This window comes from Amphibalanus amphitrite, unplaced genomic scaffold (assembly GCF_019059575.1).
Source record: "Amphibalanus amphitrite isolate SeventyFive unplaced genomic scaffold, NRLGWU_Aamphi_draft 000136F_arrow, whole genome shotgun sequence".
Classification (NCBI taxonomy): domain Eukaryota; kingdom Metazoa; phylum Arthropoda; class Thecostraca; order Balanomorpha; family Balanidae; genus Amphibalanus; species Amphibalanus amphitrite.
This window is the reverse complement of record NW_024881631.1, coordinates 799,746-811,251: the sequence shown is the minus strand read 5'-3', so window position 1 is coordinate 811,251 and position 11,506 is coordinate 799,746. Positions and strand designations below refer to the sequence as shown.

General features: G+C 53.0%; 1 protein-coding gene across 1 annotated transcript; it reads right to left on the bottom strand.

Annotated features, from left to right (window-relative positions):
• Positions 1 to 106: 106 nt before the first annotated feature.
• Positions 107 to 10,548, bottom strand: LOC122382301. Its single transcript, XM_043367477.1, has 2 exons — positions 10,044 to 10,548; positions 107 to 1,202 (listed from the first exon to the last, which is right to left on the bottom strand). Exons 1-2 carry the CDS (start codon positions 10,197 to 10,199, stop codon positions 144 to 146), a joined length of 1,215 nt encoding a protein of 404 aa, XP_043223412.1. The 5' UTR covers positions 10,200 to 10,548; the 3' UTR covers positions 107 to 143.
• Positions 10,549 to 11,506: the final 958 nt, after the last annotated feature.

The following is an 11,506-nucleotide window of genomic DNA, read 5'->3' as shown; positions in this document are numbered from 1 at the left end:
GGGGGTTCACTGAAGCTGTCCCGGTGTGGCCCCTGAAACTGCCCGTCGGCCGCTCAGCCGCCGGCCGCTGTCTGGTTGTCTGTGATCTCTGTGATCCACCTGTTGTTGTTGTGTTGTCCCTCCAGGCTCTGGTGAGCTGTAGCCTAACGGCTCTGGAGGTACCTGGCGACCCTCGCCAGGGCCGCCACCGCGTCGTCCCGTCGCACGTCGCTCAGGCTCGGGAAGATGGTGCCGAAGATGCGGAGCCGGGCGTTCATCAGCGCCGGGCACCGCAGAAGGACATGGTCCGGGGTGTCGGCCTCTTCGCCGCAGGCGCGGCACCATCCTGCCCGGCATCCCCGATCACTGCACTGGGCGCACTCCGGCGATGGGTGCCGCCCGATTCTGTGCAGGTACTGGGCTGACCCGGACCAGTGTCCTGCTCGTAGTTGGTGAGTCTCCACTGCGTCCAGCCTGTTGGGTCCACGAACCGGCGGCGGGGGACGCCCCTCCATCAGCGTGCGGTACCAGCCAGGAGGCCACTGGTTGGTGGTACGGGCACGCGCGAGTCTCGCCGCAGCTCGGTAGACCGTGGTCACGTCAACAGGGACGTCTTCTTGGGGGAGAGTTGAGGCATCTTTGGCGAGTTGGTCCGCGCGCTCATTCCCCGGGATTCCGCAGTGGGACGGTATCCACTGTAGGAGGACCCGGCGACCGCTCGACGACAGCTCCAGCAGGCTGTCCCAGATCGCAGTTGCGAGGGGCGATGACTGCGCAGACGGCCCCTCCTGCAGCCTTCGGAGAGCCGCTTGAGAGTCTGTGCAGACCACCACTGGATCCTCTGTGTGCGCCGGGTGCTGTCGCAGGTACTCGAGTGCTGCGTTGAGGGCTACGAGCTCCGCCCTGTAGCTCGAGCAGAGTTTGCCGGCAGCGACCCGCAGCTCCCGGGTCTCGCCGTCCGGCAGCTCGAGCAGAGCTCCAGCACCTCCGCTGGCGACTCCTCCGTCGGCCGCGCCGTCCGTCCATACCCACGTGGCGCATTGTGGGAGGCCGCTCAGGTGGAGAGTGGCTACCTCCAGCTTCGTCTGGGCAGATGCTGCTCTCGGCGGGAGGCCGGGCCCGACGTCCAGGCGGAAGGTCACGCCGTTCGTGGTCACCCATGGGGGTTGCCGGCTAGCGAGGATGGGCTCGATCGGCGACGACACGCCAGCCGCCTCCCAAACCTCTGTAGCGGGGTTTCACGGCGATTTCGGGGCTAACCGGGCATTCGCTTCTCAGCAGGTGGGCTGGCTCGAGTGGGGGTGTTCAAAATCGGCCTAGTCGGTGCGCTTCTACTCGTAAAAGCCCTTCTCGGTTCAGCCCCTCGCGAACTCGTCCCGACTCTGTCTTTACTTTCTCCGGGGCGATCAATCATCGGAAACACATAGGCCAGGGTTAGGGAATGGGAGATAATGATAAATGATAATCAATTACCCTCGATCATATTGGTATAGAAAATCAACTCTATTTAACAAAAAGTCCCACTCTCAAACAACAGCGCCCTTCCTAGCTGAGGGCTATCTCCCACCGGATATACACACCAATCATACTTCCACTCGTGCATCCCTTCTCACTTCTGTCATACGTCCAGTTATACCTCATAATTATCAGAGTTAGCCGTCTCCGATCCCTCCCTCTTTGCCTAACTTCCCCCGGTAGTGCTAAGGCGTGCGCAAGTCGTTATTGAGTCATTGGCCTTAAATTTCATTAACCGTTATCCCTTCATAACCACAATGCTCCGTACATCAGACAAACGCTTCATAATGCTCACGCTACACGAATAGAATATACGAACCACCACAGATTTCGGCACTCCGCCCTTGAATTACGCGACTTATAGCGGGTCCAAGACCATGCCGAACTACCTACACACAAATAATAAACACACACGCACGCAGGTTGTTGAGCGAACAATGGACTTACAGCATGGGCCGGTAAACCTTTGCAACAACGTACGCAGCCCTTGTCTTACTGCCACTCACGTGTGGACCTACCTTCTGCTGCCAGTGGTCAGTCAGCATCTCTAACACACTCCAGCCCACGGTTCCGGAGCTAGAGCTCGCAGGGCACTCAGTAGCCCGGGCTTTCCGCGGCGGACGTATCTAAAATTTGAAAGCCGGGTTGGGTAACTAAGGTCCATCCGTGATACTGATGACCGCATCTCGCACCAGCCATAGTTCAGGGTTTCCGGGCCAACCCGGCGACCTAAAAAGGGTTAGCTCTCGTCGGCTAACTACAAAGACGACACGCGTCTTCCACGCACGCAGGTCCACTCGGGGACATCCTGCACTCAACACACATCGTCGACTACCAGCACATAGGTGTCCAAAGCCCTATCTATCCGTGGCTGGTAGTTAAGCTGTCGTCACAGACCTATTCGAAAGGACCAGAGCATGGCCGGAGCTACTCGACTGACTGCGGGTGGCCAGCACCGTCTGACTGCGATCACCCGACTCGAATGCTCGGTATCTAATGTTCACCCCCGTCTTGCGGCATTATACGTTCCTTCGCGGGGCATTACTCTTCCGGCGGCATACGATTCCCTCGCTAAGACGCCCGGGGTCCTAACCACCTCCGAAACTATCTATGTCGCTCTTCAAATGACGTCCCGCGCCGACCACTTGAGGGACCGATAGCGGGCCTACCTATCTTTTTGAAACCGGGCTGGGTAACTAAGGTCCATCCGTGATACTGATGACCGCATCTCGCTCCAGTCATAGTTCAGGGCTTCCGGGCCAGCCCGGCAGCCTAAAATCTGCCCAGCCTCCGAGGCTGTTAATCCGAGACGGAACACCGTCATCTCGCGGCGGCCCACCCGCCGATACACATCCCAGGCGACGGCCCCCGTGACCTTAATTATCACCCAGGCCCACCCTGGGCCGGAACAATCGGGCCACTGGTCCCGTGTCCCGCTAGCCAGAGGTTAGACAGACTACAGCCCGTCGTCTCCTCTGAGCCAGGACACGAGGCTGACCGGGTAACATTTCTTGAAACCCTCCTCGGCGGTCTGTGCCCGACTCGCCTTCATCCTCACGTTTAATTTCGCGACTTATTGCACGCATCCAGGGCTTACTCAATCGAGGCCTAATATCTAGTGGGGTCTGTCCGAGTTTAGCGCCATTCGGGAAACCCGATTTTTCTATTTGTACAGTCCGCGTCTCTACTCGCGTCTCATCTCCCTCCTAACCCATGGCCGCGTCGGTGGACTTTCCACGCACAGGGGCGTGACGTGCATCATCTATCTCCCCGGTTCCGTCCCTTACAGTATCCATGTAGAATAAAATTACATATATTTCGTGTGCAACAAGGTCTAGTGTGTTGCTTGTGTGCGGACCGTTGGTAAATTGATTAGTGGAGTGCCAGGAAATCCGCTGGCAAGGGCATTTGGGAGTCAACCGGAGGAGCTCCAGTATCGGTTGGGCTAGGGAAGTCCTGTATGTGTTGTGTATAATCGCTATCGTTTGGACCGTGGGATAATTCGGGGAGGATGGAGTGCCAGGAAATCCACTGGCAAGGGCACTTAGGAGTCAACCGGAGAAGCTCCAGTATCGGTTAGGTCAGGGAGGTCCTGTGTGTATTGTGTGTAATCGCTATTGTTTGGACCGTGGGATAATTTGGGGAGGATGGAGTGCCAGGAAATCCACTGGCAAGGGCACTTAGGAGTCAACCGGAGAAGCTCCAGTATCGGTTAGGCTAGGGAGGTCCTGTGTGTGTTGTGTGTAATCGCTATTGTTTGGACCGTGGGATAAATTGGGGAGGATGGAGTGCCAGGAAATCCACTGGCAAGGGCACTTAGGAGTCAACCGGAGAAGCTCCAGTATCGGCTAGGCTAGGGAGGTCCGGTGTGTGTTGTGTGTAATCGCCATTGTTTGGACCGTGGGATAATTTGGGGAGGATGGAGTGCCAGGAAATCCACTGGCAAGGGCACTTAGGAGTCACCGGAGAAGCTCCAGTATCGGTTAGGCTAGGGAGGTCCTGTGTGTGTTGTGTGTAATCGCTATTGTTTGGACCGTGGGATAAATTGGGGAGGATGGAGTGCCAGGAAATCCACTGGCAAGGGCACTTAGGAGTCAACCGGAGAAGCTCCAGTATCGGTTAGGCTAGGGAGGTCCTGTGTGTGTTGTGTGTAATCGCTATTGTTTGGACCTTGGGATAAATTGGGGAGGATGGAGTGCCAGGAAATCCACTGGCAAGGGCACTTAGGAGTCAACCGGAGAAGCTCCAGTATCGGCTAGGCTAGGGAGGTCCTGTGTGTGTTCTATGCTCCCCGTATAATCCCTGTGTGCACTGTGTAAAATCAAACAGATAAAGAAAACTGATCGTTGTAAATTGCTCTGACCAGACACCTTGGAAATGACCTCTTTCCCGACTGTGGGTTGGCATATGGCCTTTTATGCTCCATCCTCCGATCCCTGCCCTTCAGCACTATACTCACACTCGTATTTCAATATTTACAAGTCCCATTTATTTACATACTCCGACGCAACACCTTAAATTCCCTTACACGTCAAATTTAAAGGAACATTCTGGGCCCAGGCCGCCCATCAATTGGAACTCACACGCCGCGCGGTGCGGTACAAAGTCGCGTCGCCCGCCAGTCCCTTTCCCGACTCCCCACGGTGCATAATCCCCTCCGTCCGCCTTAATCACCACGGGCGCCGGACGAGGGTCCACTCCACGTCGGCACGCGTCCCACATCACGCCCATAGTTAAATAATTGACGGAAATCGGACCGTTAAATTAAGCTACCTAGACTGAATGTCCCCAAAATAAAATGAACTACCTAAACTGAATGGCCTAAAATATTGCGGACGACACCCAAAAGGGAATATAATGTGGCTCACATAGCAGTAACGAGGGGGGGGGGGGTTACTTGAAGGATTTAGGGACTAGGTGCGCACCCGTGTTCACCGCGTGACCTTACTTGAGATGGAGTCGCTGACGTGATGGTCGTGTCCGTCCAGCGCCCGGCCAGGCGGCCGGAGCCGCCGCCGGCGCCGTGATGCCAGCCGCTGGTGTCTCGTGGGCTGTCCGCGATGTCAGACGAGAGACGTGGGCCGAGAGAGTGCCACCGGCGCCACATGCGGAACTTTATATACTGTGGGGGGTGTAGCTACAACCCCAACTTTTAAAAGTACAACCCCAATGGCAAAACTACAACCCCAACATTGGAAAATTAAGAATCAGCCTAAAACACATGAAAATGAACAAAATATGTCTCATACAGAAGCAGATAATTGAGATATATCAAGAAAGTGAAGATATCAATAAATTAGGACATCTTTTTGAATTTCAGATGCTAAAAACATTGAAAGTGCTCTGTTAAGAACATATTATTCTGCTGAGACTGAGACAGTGAGCATGATATGAAAGTTAATCACTTCACACTTCTTAAGCATACTAAGTGAATCATATTGAAAGTGTTCCAAAAAATCTTAACATGTAACATGAAAGTGTGAAGCAAAAAAATCATAACATTCATCATACTTTTGCAGTGGCGGATCCAGCTCAGTTTTTTTTTTTTGGGGGGGGGGGGAAACCATAACAACTTATCGATTCTTTCCATGCCTCGTCCATAGGCATAATGTTTAAATTATGCTGTTTGGGAGGGGCAAATGCCCATTTTGCCCCCCCCCCCTGGATCCGCCACTGTACTTTTGGGTTTTCTCACTAAACATTTCATACCTGTGGGCTGTGCTTATCAAATAGGTAAGCATATATGAAAAGTTTGACAGACAACAGAGCTTCAGAAATAAATTAACCTGACCTAAGCCTTCACCCTATGTATCATTCTATCACCATAATCTGACCATAATATTGCGTGTCAACGACCACAGAACCAAAGAACGCACAATTAAATAAAATACATTGCTTAAGTGAAATATCACTCTGTTCGCAATTTTGTCAGTTGGCACAATACCACCAATCAGCACGAATATTTGGCTAAAATGACGACACTTAAAACCAACGTTGACGACCATAACAACCAATCCTGTGCGATAATTAGTGCTGATAATCTTACTGACAGGTTCGCGAACAGAATGCAAACTAAGTCACATGTAAGCCAACATGACGCATCTGATACAAATGCAAGGTTTTGGCGACGTCTGTCAATTCAGCAGCAACGAATATCAGCCTCACAGCAGCATATTTCGGTGTCTTTCGATTTGGCTGAAAATCGGTATCCAGGGCCTCCTCGATGCGCTGATTCCGAAAATATGCCTCTTTGGGGTGGTATGTAGCACTGTTAACGAGTTAACGACTAATTAACATTTTAACGGGAAACGGTGGGTTCCTTCGATTTAGCTGAAAATTGGTATACAGGGCCTGTTTGATGCGCTGATTCCGAAAATGTACTTCTTTGAGGTGGTATTTTGCACCGTTAACGAGTTAACGATCAATTAACATTTTAACGGGAAACAGCGGGATCTTTCGATTTGGCTGAAAATCGGTGTACAGGGCCTCCTCGATGCGCTGATTCCGAAAATGTACCTCTTTGGGGTGGTATTTTGCACCGTTAACGAGTTAACGACTAATAAACATTTTAACGGGAAACGGCGGGGTCTTTCGATTTAGCTGAAAATCGGTGTACAGGGCCTCCTCGATGCGCTAATTCCGAAAATGTACCTCTTTGAGGTGGTATTTGCACCGTTAACGAGTTAACGGCTAATTAACATTTTAACCGGAAACGGCTGGGTCTTACGATTTGGCTGAAAATCGGTATACAGGGCATCCTCGATGCGCTGATTCCGAGAATGTAACTCTTTGGGGTGGTATTAACGAGTTAACGACTACTTATTATTTTAACGGGAACCAGCGGGGTCTTTCGATTTAGCTGAAAATCGGTGTACGTTCAGTGTCTCAGGGGCAGACAGACAAGCCGCGTGATGTGTTCCTAGCCATCGTGGCTGTGAAGAGTACGAGTTTTGTTTACGATTCGCCAAACAATGCATAATACCTACATTTGCTCGTTGAAAAAAGAAGATCATCTGAAGTATTCGGTGATATGAAAAGGCTGTGGCATTTATTATTTAATTTCCTCAGGTTGAGATTATTTAGATCCAGTGTTAGGTTCCTTTGCGGCATTGTGTTCGGTATGTTGTCCTCGTTTGCAAAATATCTCTTGTCTGATCAGTCACTATTCCGGTTTCTACTACCCGTTTCCGTAATAGACGTATTCCAGACGACCGTGGCATTAATATACAAAGATGGACTCGTTTTAAGTTTTTTAGTCTAAAAATAACGTATTCCTGTTTAGGTCTTCTTTGTCAATTGCCACGAGTGGCTCAAATTGTTACTCGTAGGGAAAGAGCCTTGCTCCAATACTGAGTAATGTTTGTGTCAAATGTGGAAAGAAACAAGTATTCATAGGGACTGTGATTTTGGGCGTTTACCTACCGTTTCTGAATCGCCACGACCAGTGGCGGCGAAACACCCTCAATTAAAGGGGGCACTGCCGACTTTTGATCCCATTCTTTCCATGCAACGCCCATAGGTAGGGCTAATGTTAACCCGCGCCCCACTGGGGTCTGTGTATAACACGCCCTACTGGGGGGGGGGGGGGGCTATTCATAGCCCCCCCTCCTAACTCCGAAACTACTGGGCCGATCGTCAAAATTCAAACGGCGTCTGATAGCCCCGGAAAAACTGTCGAGCGAAACCTAATTTCATTGACCTCGAGGTCACCGATGACGTCACAGGTCAGGTCAAAGTAAAAATTATTAGCATTTTGGTTTGTTCACATTTTGGGCTCTGGCCGCCGTCTTACAAGTCAGATCAGGCTCATTTTTGGTACACACACTATTGAACAGATGCTCTAGATACCCTGAGGGTACCAAACTTTTACTTTGATTTTCAGGTCAAGGTCAGGTCTTCACAGGTCACGAAAATATTTTATCATGCGTCGGTCACGTGACACATGTTGTATGGTCCATTTAGGCCATAGATTTCGAATTTGATGTCGTCTGTGTCATTCGAGGTCATTTTGAGTCGAATTTAGCCTAGGTCAGGTCACTTTCAGGTCAAAAAAGGTCAAATTTTGAAGTTGAAATTGTTCAACAAAAAAGGTGTCTATTGGATGCAGTTTGATCTCAGGAACACGATGGTGCCATTTATATTGGTGTACGATGTCAAATACGCACTGAAAAATTGATTTGAAAAATTAATAATTGTGAATTTTTTGCAATAATGCGTATAACTTGGCCATTTTTGAAGATATTTAGTTAAAACTTGCTAGAGTTAGTCACAATCATGCGTTCTGTCACATATATTCCGGTTTTTTCTAAAAAACAAAAGCTTTTTGAAAAAAATATAAAAATATAAATTTTGAATATTATTATATAAAATTTTCGAAATTTTCAAAATTATGAAAATTCGAGATAGCAGTTTGATAGCGCGGTCAATTCTGAGTGCTTTCATGCAAAGAAATTGGATCTAGCTTAAAAACTGAGCTCTTGAGAGCGATTGCCGTGGTTCAATGTTTTGCGTCGAAATCGGGCGAACATGACGTCACTCTGACGTCATTTCCGGCCAACCTGTGGTAGCTACGAAGTTCAAATTTTGACACAAGGTGTCAAATTGATGCAGCCGAAGGTACTGAAAGTTTGGCGTCGATCCGTCAAGCGGTTTGGAAGTTATTGCAGAAAAACGGGAGGGGGGGCTATAAATAGCCCCCCCAGTGGGGCGCGGGTTAAAATGCCAAAATCAAAGGGGGCGAGGTGCCCCGGTGCCCTCCCCGTTCCGCCGCCTATGGCCACGACCATGGTGGCGATACCCGAGTACCTACAACCAGGCACATAGCTAATAGAGGGACGACAGGGTCAGCCGTCTCTCCCTGAAGATGGACCACTTTTTTTGCAAATGAAAATGTGGGCCCCTCCCGAAAAATAGTGGGCCGAATCCGGGGACTTTTCGGGTTTTGGTGGGGGTATACCCTGGGCTCCGGCAAACTACAACCCCAATGAAAAACAAAAAGTTCCACCTCTGACCGGCGCGGGATGCGTCGTCCGAGAGAGAGCCAGAGAGAGCGTTCCAGTTCCGTTTCATCAACTTATACTTTTGATGACGTCATACTTCAGAGGGCCGGGCAGCATCTCTTGTCCAATCTCCGTCCTCCATTCTCAGAAGCTGCACTCGGCTCCGCCCTCGAAAGTTCGTGATTTGCTGACAAAGTTCGGTTCCCCTCCGGCCATGGCAGTCGCACCCTTTCACGCAGCGATCGGGTGGAATTCGCCGCCGGCGCTCACGGCGCCTGAGGCGCCAGGTGGCGGCCGGCTCTGCGCCCTCCTTTCTTGTTTTTAGTCCTGCGCTCCCCCCTGTTTTGAATGTCTCCGGCCAGGTGTCCTATTTCGTGGTGGTGACCGAGTTCCATTTCATCCACTGTGTCGGTCTCCGCTCCCCTCTCTTGTTTTGGTGTTCCAGTGGAATTCCGGGTCGACTTCTGTGACGGCGGCTGGGTGCCGAGCGTGGGACCAAGTCCTGCTTTCCAAAAGGTTGAACTGATTAATGGCTCGTCCCGGCAGGATGATGCGTTCCGGTATGCTATTTCAGATCCGGGTTCTCATGAAGTGGGGGTGGTCGCCCACAGTGGACCCTTGTTGTCAAAGCCGGGCACCTCTTGTGTACGCCGATCCGCGACGCAGATGGGCGTCGCAGCCGATTTAGTCGACTGACCGTGTCTGCGCGGCGCGCGCAGATGGTCGTGGGGCCGGCGGTCAGGGGTCAAAATGACTTTGTTTGCGTGAACTGCCCGGCTCTCCCTTCCTCAGACGACACGGTTGATCGGCATCCGGGTCCCCGATCCCAGCCTCGGCCTGTTTTCTTCCGAGTCGGGTGCAGCTGCTGTTTTGGGCCGGCCCGAGTGCGCCGTTTGTGTGGACGCCGGCTGGGACGGAGATAGGGTTTACAGCCGATCTAGCCGGCTGACCGTGTCTGTGCGGCGCTCGCAGATGGCTGTGTTTCAGCTTGTGGCACCGCTTGCAGTTCAGCATGAAAGATGAAAAAAATGTAACGCATCTGCGTTACACCTCCATGCCCACCTGTCTCCAACCAGTGACGGAGGACAGGCGCGCCGGCACCACCTCGTCGGCGACGGTGCGGAGCGGGTCCTCGCGCGGCAGGGCTCTCGCCTTGGCCAGGAAGCGGGCCGCCAGCGAGAGACGCCGCTCCGAGACCGGGGGCATACCGGCTTCCGCCAGCAGCGCGTGGGTCCGTGTTGAGACGGGGCAGCCCGTGATCACGCGCGCGGCCGCCCGCACTTCACGTTCGAGGATCTCGACGTGGGAAGCGGGTGTGGCAGGCAGCCAGGCCGCAGCAGCATGTTCTTGGGGGCCCCTGACATATCCATTGGCCACCGCTCGAAGTTGCTGTTCTCGGAGGCCCCAGTCACGCCCAGTTAGCCTCTTGAGCTGGGCTATCCGGGGACGAGTCTTCTGTCGCAGATTTCTGCAGTGCGCCCCGAAGTGGAGGGTGCGGTCTAGAGTAACTCCAAGGAGTTTCAGCTGGGCGCCCGCGGCCACGGTCTCCCCTGCTACCTTGATGTAGCAATCGACTGCGTCCTTGGGGGCTTGAGAGAGGACCAGCACCTGAGTTTTTTCGCTCGCCACCCTCATCTTCGAGGCGAGGGCCCACTGCACCAGAACATCAACCGCTTGCTGGGCTCTCCGCCGTGCGACCAGGATGGTGTTGCCAGAGCATAGCGTCGCCGTGTCGTCGGCGTACATGTACGGCGTCGTGCCTGGGATCTTCTTCAGGGCGTCTGCCAGTGGCGCCGCCCATAACAGGAACAGGGTCGGCGCCAGCACGGTTCCCTGTGGCAGACCTGCTCTGAAGATTCGCTCGCGGCTCTTGGTGCCATTAACTTCTGTGTGAGCTCGGCGGTCGCGGAGGAAGCTCCAGATCCAGGTGATGAGGCAGAGTGGTATGCCTTGTTGCAACAGTCGGACGCGGAGTAGCCGATGATCCACCGTGTCGTAGGCTCGGGAGAAGTCGAACGCCGTCAGGACGTAGCGTTGGGCCGTCTCGCCGTCCGCTGGCTGCTTCTTACGCGATCGCGGGCGCTGCCATCCGTCCTGAACCTGCTGCACCAGTCGCCCCAGGCTGTCCTCCACGGAGCGGCCCTCACGGAAGCCCACCTGTTCGGGTGGGATTAGGTTCCGGGCCGCTACAACGTGGTTCAACCTGTTGAGGACTAGGCGTTCGACCAGCTTGGAGACGTGACTGGTGAGCGCGATCGGTCGGTATGAGGAGATCAGGCGTTTGTCCTTCCCGGCCTTTGGGATAGGGCAGATTGTGGCCTGGCGCCACTCACGTGGGACGGCTCCTTCTTGCCAGCTGCTGTTGATGGCGTGCAGGAGTTCCCGTCGCGCGGTAGGGCCCAGGTGGAGGAGCATCTCAGCCGTGATGCCGTCGGGACCGGGTGTCTTCCTCAACTTGAGAGAGTTCAGCTGCCGGACCAGTTCGTCCATGCTGAAGGCTCCGCAGCATCCCA